The sequence below is a fragment of the Hyperolius riggenbachi genome, chromosome 2, assembly GCF_040937935.1.
Source record: "Hyperolius riggenbachi isolate aHypRig1 chromosome 2, aHypRig1.pri, whole genome shotgun sequence".
Classification (NCBI taxonomy): Eukaryota; Metazoa; Chordata; class Amphibia; order Anura; family Hyperoliidae; genus Hyperolius; species Hyperolius riggenbachi.
Genome location: NC_090647.1, coordinates 153,079,922 through 153,103,473, shown reverse-complemented (window position 1 = coordinate 153,103,473; position 23,552 = coordinate 153,079,922). Strand labels below are relative to the sequence as shown.

The 23,552-nt window shown below is 44.3% G+C and overlaps 1 protein-coding gene across 2 annotated transcripts; it reads left to right on the top strand.

The window, feature by feature from the left end:
- Nucleotides 1-15,698: 15,698 nt before the first annotated feature.
- Nucleotides 15,699-23,552, top strand: ATG101 (autophagy related 101). 2 transcript variants are annotated; one of them, XM_068267721.1, is made up of 3 exons: nucleotides 15,699-15,834; nucleotides 17,306-17,575; nucleotides 21,478-23,552. In XM_068267721.1, exons 2-3 carry the CDS (start codon nucleotides 17,324-17,326, stop codon nucleotides 21,880-21,882), a joined length of 657 nt encoding a protein of 218 aa, XP_068123822.1. In that variant the 5' UTR covers nucleotides 15,699-15,834; nucleotides 17,306-17,323; the 3' UTR covers nucleotides 21,883-23,552. The 2 variants fall into 2 exon arrangements, with proteins under 2 accessions (XP_068123822.1, XP_068123821.1); XM_068267720.1 differs by lacking the exon at nucleotides 15,699-15,834 and adding an exon at nucleotides 15,875-16,073 and having other exon boundaries at nucleotides 21,478-23,551.

Genomic DNA, 23,552 nt, shown 5'->3' with positions numbered 1-23,552 from the left:
AAATTGAACTATACCACCCCTCTGCCACCCCAATAGCTACTAACATGTCCTCCAACAAGTATTGCCATGTACTACCAAAGGTATAGGCATGTCTCCCCAAAAATATTGCCATGATGATGATCCCCACAACCCATCCCATATATTGCCAAGCCCTTCCAGATGTATTGCCTTGTCAATCCACAAGAACTGCCTTGTCCTTCCTTTTTTTTTGCTTTGGGTTACCGCTGTGCTGACCAACTAAACTTGTGCATGTGCAATATTGTTCAGACGGAAAATATGTAAATGCACAATTTGGAAATATATAACCCATTCTCCTCTATCTGAATATTAATAAGCACATTCAGTACTTAAAGGGAACCTTAAGTCTTAGAAAAAAAATTACTTTTACTCACCCGAGGCTCCCCTCAGCCTCCTGCAGCTGAACGGTGCCCTCGCCGGGTCCCTCCGATACACCTGGACTCGCCGGCGGCCACTTCCGGTTTGGCCGTCACCGGCCGACAGGCTGGGAACACAGCTGATTAACCGCGTCCCTGCCGCAACAGCGCCCTCTATAATGCTATTGCGGCCAGGGACGTGGATAATCAGCCGCATTCCCAGCCTGTTGGCCGGTGACGGCCAAACCGGAAGTGGCCGCCAGCGAGTCCAGGTGTATCGGAGGGACCCGGGAAGGGCACCGTTCAGCTGCAGGAGGCTGAGGGGAGCCTCGGGTGAGTAAAAGTCATTTTTTTTCTAAGACTTAAGTATCCCTTTAAAGAGACTCTGTAACAAAATTTTCATCCTTATTTCTTCTATCCTATAAGTTCCTATAGCTGTTCTAATATGGTCTGTCTAACTGCAGCCTTTCATAGTTGCACAGTGGCTGTATTATCTCTATTATATGATCTAATCTTCTCTCCTCTGTCGGGCTGAGGCAGTCAGGCTGGAATGTGCTGTGCTGCTTGTGATTGGCTAGAAGCTATACACACCCTCTCCAGGCCCCCCTGCACACTCTGTATGACTCACACTTGTAAGAATTCTCAGCCTATTGCTTGCTATGTCTTTTGTTTGTAAACACTGGATAAAACTGGCAATTACAAGCCAGTATTGCAGCAGGGAGAAGCAGAAACAGCACAGAGGGGCCCAGGAGAACATAACGAATAGAATGGTATGCTTTTTATTGTAAGAATTTTAGAGTACAGATTCTCTTTAAATACAGGAACAGAAACTTCACGCATCTGATTAGACGTTTATCCATTGGTTCACTAGGGTGGAGGGGGTCCTCTGCTATTACATATGTTACTTGTAGGGTTGGGGAGCAGAGCAGACTATATGGAGGTCACAATAGTAAGCCAGGCAATGTGTGGCTTCAGGGTGTCTTTGCATCTCGTGTTAGCATATATATTATTTACATACCAACATCATCTACAGAATAGGCAGTCATGCCTCCATATATAACTGACCTTTATCAGCATAATTAGCCAATAAATAGTATTATCCTGTTTCATGGCTAAAGAGCTATGGGGCGCAGTGCTAGTTTTACATTGGACCCCCTTGAGCACTCTATACAGAACAATTGATTTTGAGTACCAAAAGCTGCCAAGGAAAGCCACAGTTTCAGAGACATGTAATCAGGGGAGAATAACAGTTTGTTAATGATTACCACTATTCAAAACACATATAGAGGTGATAATTACTAACATAACTCCAATGAAGAGCTTATACAGTGGCTGAAGGGGAGTCCATCTGGCCCCAGTGTGGTCGCAACCTTTGCACCCCCTATTGCTACACCACTGGTATCACCCTAAATATGGAATAACTGCCCTATATTTAGTATAATGCTGTAGATATACCGTACATTCTGATTGGTTATATCATTTTGCTTGTGTACTACATTTCAGTGTTAAAGCTGTAGGTCATCCTGCTATGACAGCAGCTGCCTCCGCTTAGTGACTCAGGACCATCCAACTCTTCAATCTTAGATCCAGGAAGAAATAGCGTGAAGCTTTGTGAAGCCAGTATCCAGCCAAGCAGGAGCCTCCCTGGCCTAGGCAGCCGTCCAGTTCTTTATTTAATGCCAAGAAACATGCCTCATGCTAGCAAATCGCACTGGGTGATCCCATGTGTCGGAGATCACAGAGGCACTAGGAAGCATTCATTCTGCAGCTCACATGGCTTTGTGGTGACACTATCTGGTATTCATACTAAGCTGGACTCTTTAAAAAGAAAAACCCTACTTTGCTCTACTTACATATACCTAGATGTATAATCAATGGCACTTATAATGCATTTATGATTTCGCTCCCTTGTAGAGATCTGAGAATCCTATCCGCCTAATGCAGTGAAACACATTTCATTCACATCCAACTGTATATTATTATTTAGTATTTATATAGTTCTGACATCTTCTGCAGCGCTGTACAGAGTATATTGTCTTGTCGCTTAACTGTCCCTCAGAATCTATTCCCTACCATAGTCATATGTCTATGTATGTATTGTAGTCTAGGGCCAATGTATGTATAGTGTAGTGCAGTGTATGTATCGTAGTCTATGGTCAATTCAGGGGGAAGTCAATTAAGTTATCTGCATGTTTTTGGGATGTAGGCAGAAACCCATGCAGCGAACATACAAACTCCTTGCAGATAGTGCCCTGGCTGGGATTCAAACTGAGGACCCAGTCCTGCAAGGAGAGAGTGCTAACCATTATACCACCGTGCTGGCCAACTTTATATTATACAAACACACACCAGTGTTTCAGGCTCTGCACTATGCTGCTCTGCTAGCTTCCCATGCTGCTCCCCTCATTACAGTCCATTTCTGTCTAAAGTGTTTACTCACATACAGTATATGTGATCTGTACAGGTCTGCCACATGTTCAGTTTTCAACCAGATGGCCCAGATCTTGGGCTTTCTATTCGGGTAGAAGGCATACCACTGCACTGTGCAGTTAATAAAGATATTGGAAAACATAATATTTATTTGCCCCGGCAGGAGTCCTCTTGGATTCCAAAGTCTTGCAAGAGATCCCTGAGGGCTGCTTTTGGTCATGTGACTCATGGTACATGACCAATCAAATGTCCTAGATTTTCTACCAGGTGCCAGGAGCTGTGGGCAATACATTATCTCAGTAATACTATAAATGCGAAAGTTTGGATGTTTGTTGCGCAATCACACAACAATGGCTGAACGGATTTGAATGAAATTTGGCACACACATAGTACATTACCTGGAATAACATATAGGATACTTTTTATCCCCATAACCAAAAAGTGGGAGGAGACAAATACAAAGTTCACTGGAAAAATGTAAACTGTTCTTAAACTTTGCACAGTTGGTCACTGGGTGACTGGGATTAATATTCAGAAAAGTGGGTGGAAACTACAAAAGCCAATCAAAATTCAGCTATTGATTTTAAAGGGGAATATGTAATTGCTGCCATTCTTGCACTGTTAATGGCACAAGCCGCAAACCTGGTACAGTTGGTCATTGGGTGACTGGGGTTCAAATTCAGAAAAGGGGTGGAGCCACAGCCAATCAGATGTGTTTCATTTCAATGCAAATTATTGATGCCAAACACTGCAAAGCTCACAAACTAGGTCACTGAGTAATCGGCTAGTATTAAATAATCATGGCTTTAAATCACTCTCTCTATTGTATTCTGGGAGTTGGAGGGCCTTCTGGCCAAGCAAAGGGGGCAAATGATGAGTTTAACACAGGGCACGTAAGAGCCCGCTAATTTAAAAGGGTCCTAATGATAACCTGTAATTTATTGGTAGGAATAGGCAATGAGGTGAGAACCAATGAGGACATATGCACGTGCTGCAGGTACACATAATAGACTGAACATTAAACAGGGTACAAACATAATGAGGTGCAGAATTTTAAAGGAGTCTGGCATCCATGTAGAATAATATGGCAGGAGCACTTTTACTAGGAGCACATACAGTATGACTGGCTTTATTGTTACTGGGCGGACGCATGAAGAACAGCATGCTGAATGGGAATTATGGAAGCAGCTGAGTGTCTTGAAATATGAAAGGGAAACAACAAGCCTTGTAACCACACCCACCATCAGACCTAACCTACAAATTACAGATGTGGAAATTGAGGTATAAAGAGAAGTGTACAAGGGAAATGATTTTTGTTTCTTCAAGGGAAATGATTGTAAGTATACAACAGATAAGGCAGATAAAAATTGGCATCTTTTTAAAATAATTTCCACATTGAGAGAGCAATGAGTAATTCAGAATAAGACAAAACTACAGTAGGATGTGAAAGTTTGGGCAACTTTGTTAATCATCATGATTTTCCTGTATAAATTGTTGGTTGTTACGATAAAAAAATGTCAGTTAGGGCCTGTACACACTGAAAAACGCAAGCAAAATCGCAAGCGCATGCGTTTTTAAAGTGCATGTAGTTTTAAAAACGCATGCGCTTTTGCCTGCGTTTTTTGTGCGTTTGCGTTTTTCTTGCAATTGCTGATTGGCTAAAGAATCCTTTGTTTTTTTTCTAGTTTACATTTCAACAGGAATCAGGAGATTGCAGAGTCTTCTGGGATACTGACTTCTAAAAAACGCAGGCAAAAACGCAAGCGCATGCGTTTTTAATGCGTTTTTCATGCGCTCAGCAGGCACTGCGATTGCGTTTTTCTAAAAACGCATCGCACCAGTGTGTACAAGTCATCACGATTTTCATTCTTTTTCAAAAGACCTTGCGTTTTTAAAAACGCAACGCAAGCGCAGCAGTGTGTACAGGCCCTTAGATATATCATATAGGAGACACACACAGTGATATTTGAGAAGTGAAATTAAGTTTATTGGATTTAAAGAAAGTGTGCAATAATCGTTTAAACAAAATTCGGCAGGTGCATAAATTTGAGCACCACAAAAAAGAAATGAAATCAATATTTAGTAAATCCTTCTTTTGCAGAAATTACAGCCTCTAAATGCTTCCTGTAGGTTCCAATGAGAGTCTGGATTCTAGTTGAAGGCATTGTGGACCATTCCTCTTTACAAAACATCTCTAATTCATTCAGGTTTGATGGCTTCCGAGCATGGACAGCTCTCTTTAACTCACACCATAGATTTTCAATTATATTCAGGTCTGGGGACTGAGATGGCCATTTCAGAACATTGTACCTGTTCCTCTACATGAATGCCTTAGTGGATTTTGAGCAGTGTTTAGGGTCGTTGTCTTGTTGAAAGATCCAGCCCCGGCGCAGCTTCACCTTTGTCACGGATTCCTGGACATTGGTCCCCAGAATCTGCTGATACTGAGTGGAATCCCTCAACTTTGACAAGATTCCCAGTCCCTGCACTGGCCACACAGCCCCACAGCATGATGGAACCACCACCATATTTTACTGGAGGTAGCAGGTATTTTTCTTGGAATGCTGTGTTCTTTTTACCCATGCATAACGCCCCCTTGTTATGCCCAAATAACTAAATTTTATATTCATCAGTCCACAGCACCTTGTTCCAAAATGAAACTGGCTTGTCCAAATGTGCTTTAGCATACCTCAAGCGGCTGTTTGTTCTGTGGGCGGAGAAAAGGCTTCCTATGCATCACTCTGGCATACAGCATCTCCTTGTGTAAAGTGCGCCGAATGGTTGAACGATACACAGTGACTCCATCTGCAGCAAGATGATGTTGTAGGTCTGTGGGGCTGGTCTGTTGATTGACTCTGACTGTTCTCACCATTCGTCGCTTCTGTCTATTCGAAAATTTTCTTGGTCTGCCATTTCTAGCCTTAACTTGAATGGAGCCTGTGGTCTTCCATTTCCTCAATATGTTCCTAACTGTGGAAACAGATAGCTGAAATTTCTGAGACAACTTTCTGTATCCTTCCCCTAAACCATGATGGTGAACAATCTTTGTCTTCATGTCATTTGAGAGTTGTTTTGATACCTCCATGTTGCTACTCTTCAGAGAAAATTAAAAGAGGAGGGAAACTTACAATTGACCCCCTTAAATACTCTTTCTCATAATTGGATTCACCTGTGTACGTAGGTCAGGGGTCACTGAGCTTAACAAGTTAATATGAGTGGCAATAATTATTTCTAAAGGTTTTGGAATCAATAAAATGACAACTGTGCCCAAATCTATGCACCTGCCTAATTTTATTTAAACAATTATTGCGCACTTTCTGTAAATCCAATAAACTTAATTTCACTTCTCAAATATCACTGTGTGTCTCCTATATGATATTTTTAACTGCCATTTTTTATCGTAACAACCAACGATTTATACAGGAAAATCATGACGATTAACAAGGTTGCCCAAACTTTCGCATCCCACTGTATGTGCAGTATTCATAATAATACTGTTTTTCCCAAATTAAATACTCACTTGAAAATTCCACAAATGTGAAAAAAAATCTTAATCTATTGCCATACACTGGTCAATACTTTTTATCGATATCCATCTTATTCGATAATTTGATCAAATCTGCTATAGATCGATGATGTAAACGATTCCTGAATGATCGATTTTCAGTGTCCATCGCACCAGATGGAAAATATCACTCAATTGGCTCAACACTGTATGGACAGCAGGTGGCAGCAGTGAAAATGGCCATGTGAACAAGCTGTACCTCTCCTGCCAGCCAAAGATGTCAGTGTCCTGCAGTTCTGAGCAAAAGAGGCTGGAAGAAAGCCAGAAAGTGCTGAGGAGGACAGCCTGGAAGTGAGCAGGGAGAGGAGAGAGGGGTAGGAGGAAGTAGCATGCACCATACCTGGCAGGGCCCTCCTCCCTAGTGCTTCCAGCTTGATTATGCAATCTCGCTGTCTGAGACCCCTCTTATGGACTAGAACAGTCTCTAAACCAAAGACACTGAACTACTGTTATCAAAGACATTTGCATGATCTTGGTTTGTTGTGAGCTCCTCCTATGTGTTCCAGAGAATATAGAGCCACAAAAAAATGTCAGGAATTCCACTTCATGCAGAGAGTAAGTGTGTAAAGACCTCTGTTATGTCTGTATTGCTGTCTTTGTATCTGTTGAGGAAAATTATATTGATAACTGCAGTGTTGCTAATAACAGGAATAAGCTTTATCAATTCCTAGACTACTAAAAAGTACTGAGTCCTTAAACATTAGTTACTAGCTCAAGCCAGGCATTGATCCCTGGTTAATGCACCACCTTGGATGTAAGAGACCAAGGTTCAAATCGTGGCTAGCCAGTTCCTAGCCAGTAAGGCCTCTTTTCCACAGCTGGCCGAATTTGATAAGACCACGTGTCACATGGCAGTGTTACCCCTGGTGCAAAAAAAAAAGTCTCATCATGCGACTGAGCAGGGTTGCATGGAAAAGGGGCCACTTATCCACCACCTGTGTCGAGCGCTGGCAAGCACCCGGCCCGTGTACAGGAGCAACTGACAGGCAGTGAATTCACTACCTTCAGCTGCTTATGAAAAAGAGGCCTAAGGAGTCCTTAGCCAAGACTCCCTAGCAGTCCAAGGTGGCCTGAGTGTAACTTGAGTGGCTGCAGTTCTTAACAGCTTTGAGTCTGAGGAGGGGAAGAAAACCGCTATACAAAAGTTAGCATTTCATTAATGTTTAATTTCTACTGCTGCTTGAATACCTAATGGAGACATTGGCCCATATGCAATTCACGTTTTTTTCCTGAATTTTCTCCGAGGTGATATTTTCAGACTTTGTCATAAAATGCCTTTTAAACCATCAGCAAGCAAAAAAAATACACAAAATAATTTTGATAGTACTTTTTCACCAACTTTTAGGTACCTTTTCAGTTTTAAAATGCTTAAAAGTTATTTTAAAGAGAATATAAAAATGATCTCCTAGGAGATAACTCAGGAGAAAAAGTTAATTGCATATGGGCCCCTCTCTTACCTCCTGGTGCAACAAACTGAAATTTCCCAAACACAGACAGTAATAAAGCACACAGAAGTTCTAATTCCTTCTCGCTGGTGAAAACTTTCAGCTCAAAGGGCCTGTTCACACTGGAAGTGGAAGTGCCAAGCAGCCAAACTGTTGTTCAAAGTAGCTCATTTAATACAAATGAATGGGGTCACACATCCAGCGTGTCCAAATGCTGCGGATGTACTTTATTTTTAGCATTTGTGTGAACCGGCGCTATATTGTAATGAAATAACTGGGCATTGCTGATGCAGGCTTCCTGCCAAATGGTGTGCTTTGCTCTGCACAAAATGATAAACCTGGCAGGGCAATGTTCTCATCTCCTCTGTCATGTTTCTCTCATGTTCATCACATGTACCCCTTACTAATTGTATCTATTGCACTTTCTAATGTGTTGTATAGAATACTGTATACAATACTGTATAGAGTAGTTCATAATAGTTAATACATTACCAATAAATAAACTAAATATATGTGGTCAGCAAAAAGTGAAGGCAGTTTGGAAATGATGTGATGACCGCCAGGCCTGGTCCGCCCATAATGCCAAGTGAGGCAACTTCCTTCAGAAGTCTGGGGGCAGCACCAGGAAGTGAAGAGAGTGCCTGGACAACCAAACTGGGGGTAACTGTACCTGGCTGGCTAACCTATACTGGGGGCACCTATACCTGGCTACCTACCTATACTGAGGGTGTTTTTTGGGGCACTACGCATATGACCCTGTCACTGCACTCTGCCACAGGGTCATATCATTGTATTTTTTTCTGTTGAGGTGGGATGCGGCAGAAGCATCGCATTGCACGGCAAAATCTTGACGTAAGCCTGGAGCAAGGAAACTTGTTTCAGGTAAGATGCTTACCTATGTAAAAGGAAGGCTCTGGATTCCATAAGAGTCTTTATGGTCCATACATGGTGATACATAAAAGCAATAGTAGTTCTATGTGACGTTCAGAGTGCATCCGGTGCAGCGATCCAATGGTCTACAGCATTCGAACACAGTGCATGCAGTGCATTAACAAATATTGCACGCAGACGCGTATCTGGAGGCGTGCAGGCATGGCGCGTGCCCCAGGCGACCTCCCTCTTCAAACAACAGGGGGGCGCAGTGCTGCTGACAGCATTCCTGAGTCTAAGGGAGTAACAATCATCCAGCAGCATGTCCGTCTCAGCCTTTCATATATCTACATTAGAAGCTATTGAGAGATGAGCTCCAACGTTTTCCCTCACTCCCTAAGACATATCATGTATCAGTCCCCTGAGATAGCAGCAGATACTTCTGGTCTGGAGGTTACAAGGTCTCCCATCAATTCAGCTCTCTGTCATTCATACATTCCTCAGCCTTATCTCAGTGTGCTGTTTATTTACTTTTATTTGGTGTAATTTGCCTTCTACACACCAAGCTTTGCTTTTTTAGTAGGAGGGCTTTTTGGTTCCTTTTATTCCCCTATACATTCCTAGTAGTTTGGGTCACCCTGAGCTGCTTGGTTACTCTGTTATGGCCCATACTCACGGGCAACTTTTTGGCCTGTCACCAGCACACGTGAGCGTGTGCGCGACAGGCCGGCGACAGCTCGTCGCCAGGTCCCTCCGCATACACACGGCGGAGGGACCTGGCAACTGATGCGGCGGAAGCTGTCCCTGTTGCTTCTCCCCCTGCCGGAGGCCCAATGTATTTCTTATCTTGTTGCTGTCGCTAGTCCGCGTACTCACGCGGACTAGCGACAGTTGCGGCGGAGTTGCGGCGGCAACTGTCGCCAGGCGATTCAGCGGTTCAATCGCCCGGCAACATCAGCGACGAGCGACAGTTAGGGGTGCGCGCCCGTGCAACGCCGCATACTCACGGGTGACCTGTCGCTGCAACATGCGCGCGGCGCGTGTTGCGGCGACATTTGTAGCCCGTGAGTATGGGCCATTACTTTTATTTATGACACTCTCTGCACTTTAACCATTACCCTGCTGGCATCTCTGTGTCCAGTCTTAACGTCTCTCTTGTAAGTTGTACAGTATACCTCAGTTGTTAAAATGCATTATATTTCTAGCTCAGTACCTATCTACTGATATTTAATAGGTTGTCAGGCTTTTATTATGTTATAACCGTCACTGCAAATATGTCATTGCTTTCATTCATATGAGAGTGGTGGCTGCCAAATGTATTTCCTTTTAAACAATACCAGTTGCATGGAAATCCTGCTGATCTTTCTGGTCAGTAGGGTCTACATCACCCGCCTGAAACATGCATGCAGCTAATCTTGTCAGATGTGTCATAGACATTTGATCTGCTTGCTTGTTCAGGGTCTATGGCTTAGGCAGGGATCACACTTGTTTTTCAGTTTTCAGCTTGGCTTCTTCTGCGTACATTTTCTGCACACCAAGTGTGTTTCTATGCAGAAAAATATGTGCGTTTTTTCACACCAGTTAATGTTATTGATACAGAAAACTGACAAAATGTGCAGAATTATCATGCAGAATGTCAGTTTTTTTCTGTGCAAGAAAAACACATTAAGGGCCCGTTTCCACTGTAGCGTTACGAAATCGCCGGCGAATCACCACAGGCAAATCGCATGCGGGTGCGATTCCGCATGCGTTTTTTGCCGTGATTTCGCATGCGATTTCGCATAGGTAAGGCTGTATGCGATTTTAACCATGTCACTGCCTGTGTGAATTAACATGGGTACCTATGCGAAATCGCATGCGAAATCGCGGCAAAAAACGCATGGGGAAAACGCATGCGATTTCCCTATTAAATACATTGTGTGCGATTCGCCTGCATTCCACACGCAGGCGAATTCTGAGGCCCCTACCCTGCAGATTTTTTCTGCACAGAAAAACGTGCGGGGAAACGCACAAGTGGAAACAGTCCCATCCACTTCTACTGACTGTGCGGATCCGCATGCGTTGCCCGCATGCGGATTCGCGATAGTGGAAACGGGCCCTAAGTGTGAACTAGCCCTTTGATTAACATGAGTTTTCATTTTTTCTGTGCAGAAAATGCGTATGAAAACAGTCAAGTATGTTCCCTGCCTTAAAGGGGAACTGAAGAGAGAGGTATATGGAGGCTGCCATGTTTATTTCCTTTTAAGCAATACCAGTTGCCTGGCAGCCCTGCTGATCCTCTGCCTCTAATGCTATTAGCCATAGCCCCCTGAACAAGCATGCAGCAGATCAGGTGTTTCAGACTTTAAAGTCAGATCTGACAAGACTAGCTGCATGCTTGTTTCTGATGTTATTTAGATACTACTGCAGAGAAATAGACCAGCAGGGCTGTCAGGCAACTGGTATTGATTAAAAGGAAATAAATATGGCAGCCTCTGGATACCTCTTACTTCAGTTCCCCTTTAAAGTGTTAAAGGCAGAGGATCAGAAGTATAGCCTATTTTATTTCATAGTAAGTGACCATTATATTCTAGTATCTGTGTGTGTGTGTGTGTTCTGAATGCATGAAGAGGTGACCCTGTCCAAAAAGGTTAGACAGGATGCTGTTGATTGTAGGTGTGTGTGTGTGTGTGTGTGTGTGGGGGGGGGCGCAATTTTAGTATTTGCCATGGGCGCTGTCTTGCCTAGATACGCCACTGATTGCACGCATTAGTAATGACAGTGAAGCATACTTTTCACTGACTGTAACAAGACAATATACAGTATATCACCATACAGAAGCCACAACGAAGGCGAAAATATTATACCCAGCCTTTTGACCAGATTCAACATTCCTGGGCAGCACGGTGGCATAGTGGTTAGTGCTCTCGCATTGCAGTGCTGGGTCCCTGATTTGGATCCAAGCCAGGTCAACATCTGCAAGGAGTTTGTATTTTCTCTGTGCGTCTGCTTGGGTTTCCTCTGGGTACTCTGGTTTTCACCCACATCCCAAAAACATACAGATAAGTTAATTGGCTTCCTCCTAAATTGGCCCTAGACTACGATACATGCACTGCACGATATCAGCATATGACTATGGTAGGGACTAGATTGTGAGCCCCTCTGAGGGACATTTAGTGACAAGACAATATCCTGTGTAATATGTTGGCGCTATATAAATACTAAAATAAATAAAAAAAATCCCTATAAAGGTGTGTTCACACTATGGGCTTGATTCACTAATGCAGCAATGGTATCAGAGTGGCCTGTAGTGTGCTGGCTGAGGAGGCTGTCAGCTCTGCTGAGGAGGAACAGAGGCCTAATTACCCACACGTGGCCTGTAGTGTGCTGGCTGAGGAGGCTGTCAGCTCTGCTGAGGAGGAACAGAGGCCTAATTACCCACACGTGGCCTGTAGTGTGCTGGCTGAGGAGGCTGTCAGCTCTGCTGAGGAGGAACAGAGGCCTAATTACCCACACGTGGCCTGTAGTGTGCTGGCTGAGGAGGCTGTCAGCTCTGCTGAGGAGGAACAGAGGCCTAATTACCCACACGTGGCCTGTAGTGTGCTGGCTGAGGAGGCTGTCAGCTCTGTGTGGGGCTTAAGAGGCTGTCAGCTCTGTGTGGGGCTGAGGGGGCTGTCAGCTCTGTGTGGGGCTGAGGGGGCTGTCAGCTCTGTGTGGGGCTGAGGAAGCTGTCAGCTCTGTGTGGGGCTGAAGAGGCTGTCAGCTCTGTGTGGGGCTGAGGAGGCTGTCAGCTCTGTGTGGGGCTGAGGAGGCTGTCAGCTCTGTGTGGGGCTGAGGGGGCTGTCACAGCGCGTGCCCCGGTGTCTGCTCGCGGTGTCCAGCGGAGGAGGAGAGGATCGGGTGGTATTGCGTAGTATGGCACTCGGCGGGACGCGCATACACCAGCGTGTGCTCGTATTCAGCCCCGGGTAGCGCTGGGATAGTTAGAAAGCCTCGCTCATTGGTTACTGCAGGAACCTTCCTCCAATAGGAATTAGGCTGATTCCTATTGGAGGAAGGTTCCTGCAGTAACCAATGAGCGAGGCTTTCTGACTATCCCAGCGCTACCCGGGGCTGAATACAAGCACACGCTGGTGTATGTGCGTCCCGCCGAGTGCCATACTACGCAATACCACCCGATCCTCTCCCCCTCCGCAGGCAGACACCGCGCGGACCACAGAAACTGGCTTCGCGGGCCACAAATGGCCCGCGGGCCGTAGGTTGGGCACGGCTGCACTAAAACATGATAACTCATATCACGGCCAAGCTAGCAATTTTTGATTGCATGCGAAAATGCGCGCAAAGCTTGAAGACGCTAGCGCGGCCGTGATATGAGTTATCACAGTTTAGTGAATCAAGCCCTATGAGTGTTGCTGTATACTGTGTTATTGTGTTGGCACATATTGCCCATTCAGTTGTGTGGGCATGTTCACATCCCTGTGTATCACAGACCACATTATCCAAATGCACTTACACAGTGTGTTTCTGCATAACCTGTGTGATAATGAGCTTACATAGCAGTCTTCATGTTATGAAAAATACCATGCACATCATAGTATGCACATTGTGTTATAGTGTGAATGTTACACAGCTATCAAGTGTGTGGTACATTTAAAGAGGCAACATGTAGTAAACAAGTTAACCTCTGATTGGTCCTTTCACAGTGTGTCCGTGGGATGCTGAACAACAGACAATATATTAGCTTCCCAATGCAATGCAATTATATTTCTATTGTAGTTTCACAATGAATGTGGTGCAGCAGCAGGGTACGGACAACATGGACATTTACAGTGACAGTGAAACATGCTTTCAATGTACTTTATGTTTCACTCTTAATTCTCATCAAACTTTTAACAAGCTGTGCAACGTTTCACCACAGTTGCGATCGTATCTCAATGCAACATGTATAGTGCAAAATCGGACCTTACCAGTGTGATTCCTACCTCAAGAATGAAATGAAACAGCAGGGAAACCATGATATCACCGTAATGCTCATGTGCTCACAGCTGCTGTGATGTCTCTTTATTCTTTGATTATCTGTTGTAAAAACTCATTCTAAGGCCCGGTTCACATTAGCGTTCCCTGTCCGGATTCGCCGGGCCGGATCCGGACCGTATACTATACAAACGGAACGTATGTTCCGCATAGTAATGCAAAGGCTGTGCAGACGTTCACACGTGTCCGTTCCGTACAGTACGGAGCCGGACCGGATCCAGGCTCCTGATACTTTTCCAACATGCGCTATTTTTTGGGTCCGGATCTCCGGCCCACGCACCCGGACCGGAGCTGGACCTGAGCCTGACAGCACCATCCGGAACACAGAATCCAATGGGGAACGGAAGGCACAGAACACACTGCCTACAAACACCTGACGTTCTACCCCACTTCCTATGCGTATCCAAGCGGCCATTTCGTATGGGGACACATGGGCTAAGCATGTCTGGAGTGGAGCAGCAGTGACAGACGTGCTGGAGCTGTTTGGAAAAATGTCGTAGGTGGAGGTGAGGCCTACAGCGGAGGAACCTGATTCTACAGGTGCACCAGGTGCACCTTCTGCTGACCCCAACATTTTTTTATTTAAATTTCGCTATTTTTTGCCCACTGATCCAGATGGCAGCCTGATGTATGCCTGATGCAAACGGACCGGATACGGATCGGAACCATATCGGTTCCGGATCAGAACCGTACGGTTCCGATCCGGATCAGGTCCTGATCCGATCAGGATCCGGTCCGTTTGCATGGCAAAACGCAAGTGTGAACGGGGCCTAAAAGTTCCCCTTACATAGACCCAATGTAATCAGAATTTCTGTCCATTCAAAGTTCTACACATTTCTTCCCAGCAGTTTCCACAGTCACATACCTCCAAACTTTTTGAGATAAGACACATCCCTTATCATCAGGGCAGCCATCAGGGGGGGACAACTGACACTTCAGTGAGGGGCCCAGAGTTTCTGGGGGCCCCCCGAAAATGCTGGAAGGGCTACATGTGCTGGCTGCGGGCCTGTGGCTCACTACCCAGTAAACCGCGTTCCAGCACTGAGAGAAGAATGACATCAGCTCTTGAACGTGGGGAACAGATGAGTGAGTCCGCTACACTTTTATACTGGGGCACCACCTATATCTGGCTACAGGCTACCTATACTGGGCCACCACCTATACCTGGCTACCTATACTGGGGCTGGAACCACCTAAGCTACCTATACTGGGGCACCTCCTATACCTGGCTACCTTTACCTCCACTTTTTGCCACATCACGCTGTGCATGCCACTTTCTTCAGTGTCGGAGCCATGCACATTTTTCGCTGCAGCGCACTTCACGCACAGACACGGGTGTGGAATGGCTAGTGAGCTGGGTCAGCAACCAGTGGGTGGGCCCGGGGAGGGGGGCCCAGGCCTGATGATGTGTGAGGGGCCCCAAAATTTCTTATGGTGGCCCTGCTTATCATGCCCCAATGCATTGATACCAAAACGAATTTGAAGCAAAATATGACGCTTTAACATTCATTCACACTGGTCCTCTCTATCACTGATAGTTCTCCTTCATATTAAAACAAGAAATATATCAAGTTAAATAATATAACATTTTAGATTAACCATTTTTTAGTAGAAAAAATACATATGCTGTACAGTATTTACATAGATCCGTGCATCAGTCCTGAAAGAGGGACAAATAAGAGAGAAAGAAGAAGGACAGAGGGATTTTAGTTCCCAAAGAGGGACTGTGCATCTGAAAAAGGGAGAGTTGCCAGCTGCGCAGGATTTCTGTTTTGCATTGCGAGGGCTTTGGTCCTTATTGGCCCCTTACACGCTCCTACCATGAGCTTGCTGGGCAATCTGTAACGTCAGACTCAGTAGGTGTACATTGCTCACAGGCCCTCCAATAATCAGACAACACAGCCTCGTTTGTTTCCTGCACCAGCCACATTCCACCAGCAGGTGGAGCTGGATGGCTGAAAGTTAGGGCGGAAGTGACTGAGACGTCTTGAGGAGGAACATACCATTACACAAAAGAGGAAGAAAACAATCCATACTCCATTTTCAACCCTTTTTGTACCAGACAAAAGAACAATACTGAATGCATGCTGGCAGGGTGACTTAGCTTCTCGCAGAAATAATGATGCTGTGAGAGAAGGTGAGTGGAATATTTTTAGTGGAATGGTACAGTCTGGTGACGTGCATTGTTTTGGTTCTGTCATCCCCGGACGGAGCAGGAGCAGATCGGGCTGCTGGGGTCGTGTTTCCGTACAGTCAGTGTATGGCCAGTGTTCATCTGGGGCCTTTGCACTGCTGTGCCTATACATGAGTACCGTGGCCGGTCGGAACACCTGCTGCCTCATCTTCACTCTTCCTGGCTCTGGGCTCCGCTCACAGGTCAGTGAATCCGTCTATACACAATAATATGATGGCATTATACGTAATATAATATGGCTAATGGCTATCATTAAAAGCCATGTAAAGAGAGGTAGATCATATTCTCAGAACAGCCCGTTTTTGTTTACCAGATTGGATGTTCTGGACAACAGCTCTACATTTTGGACACTGGTTTTGTTAAGTCATCCCCAGTGTGATTAGACACTGGACTTCCAGTAGGGTATGTGTATGCCTCTTATGCAGTGCAGATCAACACACATACCAATCAGCCAGAACATTAAAATCACATTGACTAACTTGTTACAATTCAATCTGTCAATGGGTGGGATACACGTGCACCATTTAAATTGTTTTGGGTAACAATTCATGAACAGTTGCTGTACTGACACACTAGCTACCTGGCCTGCTAAGCAGCCTCATCTACTCTATGGTGGGGGAGGGATGTAGTATAAGTAGGAGGTGCCCTACTGCAGTGACAACAATAGAATAATAATAGTTCAGTAGTGTTGCTTATTACAGACACAACAGACTGCTATCAGCAATGCTCATGACTGGGTGATATCAGTATTCACATTAGATCCTTGTGTGATGGTTAGAAATATATATTTATTCAATTACCAATGTGTGCAGTACCTTCATACTCTTTGCTAGTTATACTCTTTTTCTCGTAGTGATATATCGGCTTGGCAACGTCTGATGCGTCACTCGAAAATGGACCCGAACTGCGCAGCGGCCACTGGCCCAAACACTCTGCCAGTCACTGCGATGTCAGGGTGTTGGTTTCAATCAAATCATTTTAAAAACAAATAATCGATCAGTTTGCATACTTTTTGCAGTCCTTTTGAAATTATTATTTTTAAATATATTATTGCAGTAAAATGTGACCAGCATTGAAGAATTGCTCTATTATGTACTATATAAAAGTCCCTTCTCACATCAATTATGAACATGTGTTACAATTACATTTGAAACATATTTTCCCCTTAGTTATAGCCTGCATTTAAATATTGCAGGCATAACTCTGTGGTTTGCGCCCACTAGTCCTTAAAGCACACTAACCAGCTTGAATCAAAGCCTAGGTCTGTAACTTAGTCTCATATAGCTTCTATCCCCCAATGCAGTATTTCATGATAAACGCAGGTGACACTTGAGCAGTGATCCTTATACGGACATGCTTGATTGGGTCTCAGCCAACTTTTCTCATACAAACAATATGTTGTTGTCTTTATCAGGCTTCCTGCTAAGTCAAGATGAACTGCCGTTCAGAGGTGTTGGAAGTGTCAGTGGAGAGCCGTCAGGTTGAAGAGGCAATGCTGGCAGTATTACACACCATACTTCTTCACCGGAGCACGGGCAAGTTCCACTACAAAAAAGAGGGAACCTATTCCATCGGAACTGTTGGAACTCAGGATATTGACTGTGACTTCATAGAGTTTACATACGTCAAAATCTCTTCAGATGAGCTGGACAGAGCACTGAGGAAAGCCGTTAGTGAATTTAAGGTGAGACCTCTCGACTTGATTTGCTGAATTATACCTCTTCTGAATTTTGAAGAAACTATTTAAAGTGAACCTGAGGTGAAAGTGATATGGAGGCTGCCATATTTGTTTCCTTTTAAACCATACCAGTTACCTGGCAGTCCTGCAGGTCTATTTGGCTGCAGTCGTGTCTATCACACCAGAAACAAGCATGCAACTAATCTTGTCAGATCTGACAATAATGTCAGAAATATCTGATCTGCATTTTCCTGTTCAGCATCAATGACTGAAAGTATTAAAGAGGCAGAGGATTAGCAGTACTGCCAGGCAACTGGTATAGCCTAAAAGGAAATAAATATGGCAGCCTTCATATAACTCTCACCTCGGGTTCACTTTAAGTATTCCTCTGTCTGTATATGTGCACTTCAGAAGAGATACTTTCATTCAGCCATGAGAAATAAAATGTACTGTCCAGAATTTACCATCACTGCAACACGTGAGCTCTTTAACCACCCTGGCGTTCTGATTAAATCGCCAGGGTGGCTGCGGGAGGGTTTTTTTTAAATTAAAAAAAAACTATTTCATGCAGCCAACTGAAAGTTGGCTGCATGAAAGCCCACTAGAGGGCGCTCCGGAGGCGATCTTCCGATCGCCTCCGGCGGCAAGGAATAACACGGAAGGCCGCAATGAGCGGCCCTCCGTGTTTCGCTTCCCTCGTCGCCATGGCGACGAGCGGAGTGACGTCATGGACGTCAGCCGACGTCCTGACGTCAGCCGCCTCCGATCCAGCCCTTAGCGCTGGCCGGAACTGTTTGTTCCGGCTACGCTGGGCTCGGGCGGCTGGGGGGACCCTCTTTCGCCGCTGCACGCGGCGGATCGCCGCGCTGCAGCGGCGATCAGGCAGCACACGCGGCTGGCAAAGTGCCGGCTGCGTGTGCTGCTTTTTATTTGGTGGAAATCGGCCCAGCAGGGCCTGAGCGGCAGCCTCTGGCGGTGTTGGACGAGCTGAGCTCGTCCAGACCGCTCAGCAGGTTAAAGCCTCTTTCAGATGGACATCTGAATTGCCTGTTTGTAAAGCTGTTCTGACTGCCAGCCGAAGAGTATCTTTCAGCTGCAGTTTAATGCAGCTGAATGGCTATAGTTGTAACCCCATGCATGTGAATGTTTGAGACACAGTGGCATTACCCAACCACAAAACCACTTCCATGTTGCATCTGAGCAAGGCTGCACTCAGATGTAACGCTGTATGGCAGCCAGGCGGCCCATGTGGAGCTTTGACCAACGCCTGGCCGGTGCACAGGAGCGGCTGACTGGTGGTGAATGCATAATACCTGAGTGCCCAAAGCTGGGGCATGCAGCTCTTTTTCAAAGTGACTGATTTACAAACTATTAATTGGACCTAGAGCTAGATTTTCTCACCACGCAGTGTGCCCATTGCAGGGGGTACTTTTGCTGAGCTCAGATGATACTAGAACTAGCTGTAGTCAATTCATTTTAGTAAGCTAGGAGATTAACAATGGTAAATTTATATATATAATAAAAACTAACACCTTTTCCTTTTTTAGCTCAGAACAGGGCAGGGGATAAATCCTTGAGTTGCACAAGTGATTCTAAGACATTTACCATTTTCCTATAGAGCCATGACACAAGTCTGATTAGATCAGCTGCATACTTGTTTCAGGTGTGTGATTCAGACACTACTGTTGTCAGAGAGATCAGCAGGACTGCCAGGCAGCTGGTATTGCTTAACAAGAAATAAATATGGCAGCCTCCATATCTCTCTCACCTCAGGTTCCCTTTAAAGTAAACCTGAGACGATAGGATTGAAAAGTTTTATACATACCTGGGGCTACCTCCAGCCCCCTCTGAGCAGATTGCTCCATCACCGCTGTCCTCCACCTCCTGGGTGGTTCGGTAGATGCTCCGTTATCGTCGAGCGTACTGCGCATGCCTGGCTGCTCATGCGCCCTGCCACGCTCCTGTCACGGGAGCATTCTACACCTGCGCAATACTACTGCACATGCACAGAACGCTTCTGGCGACAGGAGGGGCGTGCACGAGCAGCCGTGCATGCACAGTACGCACGACTGCCTGAAAATAACAGGGGCATCTACCGAACCATCCAGGAGGTGGAGGACAGTGGCAAGAGAGCGATCTGCATGGAGGGGGCTGGAGGAAGCCCCAGGTATGTATAAAACTTTTCAATCCTTTTGTCTCAGGTACACTTTAAGGGGCACTATGGCAAAAAATGTTAAAATTTCTCTCTCCAACTGCCAAAAAACTGTGTAGCGAGCAGGGAAGATGGCCAGCACCATTGAATAAATCCTTTTTAGGGAATATCTTTATAAATAATTAAAGCCTTGCTGAGAATCCCCTATGAAGAGATGGACTAGTCCAAAACCTGTCACTTCTGTCAGATTTCTTCTACCTACTGTAAGTGACAGCAACATAGGAGAAAAGTAATTTATGGCTCATTTTACTCTGGAAAAAACGTACTTCTTATTTGTCTGTTTGCGCATATTTTAAATTTTACAATTTTTTGCCATAGTGCCCCTTTAACTTGTGACAACAGGTAACACATTCAATTTTTTCCCAGTAGCTTGACACACATCTAACCTGTTAAATGTGTGTGAAAGGTGCCCGGCTTCTTTTTGCATTATGGGCATATCAACTAGTATGTTGGACAGGACCTGGCCACCCTAATTGGGTGTATTATATATAAAATAAAAGATCAAGTCAGATCAGAGCTACCTTATTAAAGCGGACTCAAACCAAACATTTTTTTTTTAATTCAAAATATTTAGTTGCACCACTTTGACACATACAAAGATAAACAAACACTCCTTCAAGCCTATGAACATTTCAGTGCATGCTTTTCACCCTCCTCTTTTCATAACTAGGGTTATACAGGTGGCAGCCATTAGCAATTACTCCATTGCTGGACACCATCTACTCCATCAGTTTGCCGAATTTTGTCCCGGCAATTTGAAAGGAAGGGAGGGGTTCCTCCAATAAATGTAAAATATTTTATATTTGTCATCATGCTGCTGAAATAAGGCTGCTATTTATTATTATTATTTAGAAAATAGATTTTATTTCTGAAATCTTGTATTTTTAATTTGGGTCAACTTTAACAGCTGAGAGGCCATCTTCTCATCCCTCTTTTCCAAGTATGTATACTTGAGAGCTCTATGTCCTTGGGGATACATATCTGCATCAGATAATGGCATGAAATAGAATCAAGGCTTTTATCCATTTACTAAAAGAGTTTGACGTATCACACCTAATGTTTTGCTGATATATTAATGGATTACGAATACAGGTCAATGGTAACCCAGAACCACTAGGAAAGTATAAGGGGCTTAAAGAGACCAAATAGCCCTCTTACCAATAAAGGCTTATTATAAATATTCCTTGTTAAAGTAGATGCCCTGTTAAAGTAGACCTGAACTGAAAGGGATATGGAGGCTGCCATATTTATATGCCTTTAAACAATGCCATTTGCTTGACTGTCCTGCTGTTCATCTGCCTCTAATGATTTTAGCCATAGACCCTGAACAAGCATGCAGATCAGATGTTTCTGACTAATGTCTGACTGGACTACCAGCATGCTTGTTTCAGGTGTGTGATCCAGATATTACTGCAGCCAAATAGATAAGCAGTACTGGCAACTGGTATTTTTCAACAGAAAATAAATATGGCAGCCTCCATATCCCTCTCGGCAGAATCGGTAGCGCACGCCGCTAGACATTATACCCTATGGCAGAGTTTCCCTGCAGGATTTGCCTGCGGGGAAACTCTGCGGATTCGGCGCAGAAACCGCGCCAGTGGAAACGTGCCCTTCTTCAATAACCTTGTTTTTTCATACATGTTAAAATTTATAGAAATCAAGTTGCTTTAGTTAAATCTGAGCATTCATTTTGCAGGATGCGCTCAGGAATTCTGGAAATGACGGTATTGGTCAGATTTCTCTTGAGTTCTACCAGAAGAAGAAGTCCCGCTGGCCATTTTCGGATGAGTGCATCCCCTGGGAGGTTTGGGCAATCAAAGTCAACATTGTGTCATTGGCCACTGAGCAGGAGCGGCAGATCTGTAGGGAGAAAGTGGGAGAGAAACTGGGAGAGAAGATCATAAACATCGTGGAGGTGATGAACAGACATGAATACTTACCAAAAATGCCAACCCAATCAGAAGTGGACAATGTGTTTGATACTAGCCTGAAGGATGTCCAGCCTTATCTGTACAAGATTTCCTATCAGATCACTGACTCTCTGGGCACATCTGTCACTACTACAATGCGGAGACTCATCAAAGACACACTGGCTCTGTAGCCTTGCATGCACTACTGACGTATTTATAGGATGGACAAAAGTTCATTGAACTGCTTCACTTCTTGCTTCATCATATACAGTACCAATCTAATTGAGATATTCACAGGAAGCATTGCAGGCTGCTGACAAGCACTGCACCTGGATCTGGAAACTCGCACCAAATCTCCAGAATCCAATGATAGGCGAATGATTTTCCCAACATACCCTTTTGCAAAGCCAATACTGATTGAAAGATCAGTTTTAATTTTAAACTCCTCATTTTTAGGTGCAATATTGCACAACAGGCTACTGGACTCATCTGCTAGCCGTAGTTAAAGGAGCACTGTCCCAAAATATTCATAAAATAGCTTTGGCCCAGTAACGGTGTATTTCAGACTAAGCAAAATGTTCCAAGTTATGTGTTGGTCAGCAGTTGCTGAAGTCTAAAGTTGGTGGTGTTATTTGCTTCAACACATTTTATATTTTTATGAATTTTTTTTTTGCTGCTGTTGTTGCATCACTACATCTTTGTGTTCCAGCGTCTCCACATAAACACACATAAATCTTGTGGAAGTACCTTGCTTATTATTTACAGAATGCATTACAGGATAACATTTATGCATTGACCGGTGCTTATCCTGCAAGAGGAAGAAGTCAATAGCCTGTTAGCGTCTCCAATGCTGGTTGCCATGGAGATGCTTTAGCCACAATACAGGCTGCGTATGTCTCTGCTGATCACCTGTAATTGAAAGTTCCTTGTAGATTCCAGGGGCTGAGCTGTGACTGCTTCAATTTGAACATGCTGCATTCATTTAAAGGACACCTGAAGTGAGAGGTGTATGGAGGCTGCCATATTCATTTCATTTTAAATGATACCACTTGCTTGGCATCCTGCTGATCTATTTGATTGCAGTAGTATCTGGATTGCACTCCTGAAACAAGCATGTGGCAAAACTTGTCAAATTTCAATCAGAAACCTCTGATCTGCATGCTTGTTCAGGGTGTATGGCTAAAAGCATTAATGGCAGGTGGTCAGCCAGGCAACTGGTATCAGTTAAAAGTAAATGAATATGGCAGGCTCCATATTCCTCTGAGTTTATGTGTCCTTTAATAAGTGGTAGATATGTGGTGTGTACTTCATTAGACCTGATGATTATTGCCAGCAACAGAGTTTTTATTCATGTAAAGACAAGTTGCTGAAAAGTAATAAGGGTGTTTTGTTTATCTTCATACCCTCTGTAATTGATTTGAAATTGATGAATATTTGGTAACTGTGGTCTTTTAAATATGAAGATTTTAATTTTATTTTAACTTTCATTTTATTGACATGGCATGCATTGCAAACTTCTGATTTCAAATAGAGAGACTGGCTTCAGTTCCCAAATGCTTTATGGTGAAATGACACCATCAGGTTTGTGAAGTCTAGATCGTCACTTTAGTAAGAAGGTAAACAGTTTGATCTTTGATGGAATGGACTTAGATCATTCATTATATGCTTATTAAAGGGACTCCGAGCAGTGCAGAAACTATGGAAAGATGCATATCATTTTAAAGCTCACTTTCTCCTCTTTCCAATGATATATAAACCACCACCCTACGCCTTTTAGTTTTCGCTATTTTCGCGATCGAAATTGCCACGACCGCGACTTCGATCGCGAAAATAGAGAAAACTAAAAGGCGTAGGGTGACGA

Coding starts and splice junctions, on each gene's coding strand:
- ATG101 (XM_068267721.1), top strand. CDS start 17,324: ATGAACTGCCGTTCAGAGGTGTTGGAAGTGTCAGTGGAGAGCCGTCAG. Junction 17,576..21,477: donor AAGCCGTTAGTGAATTTAAG/GTGAGACCTCTC, acceptor TTCATTTTGCAG/GATGCGCTCAGGAATTCTGG.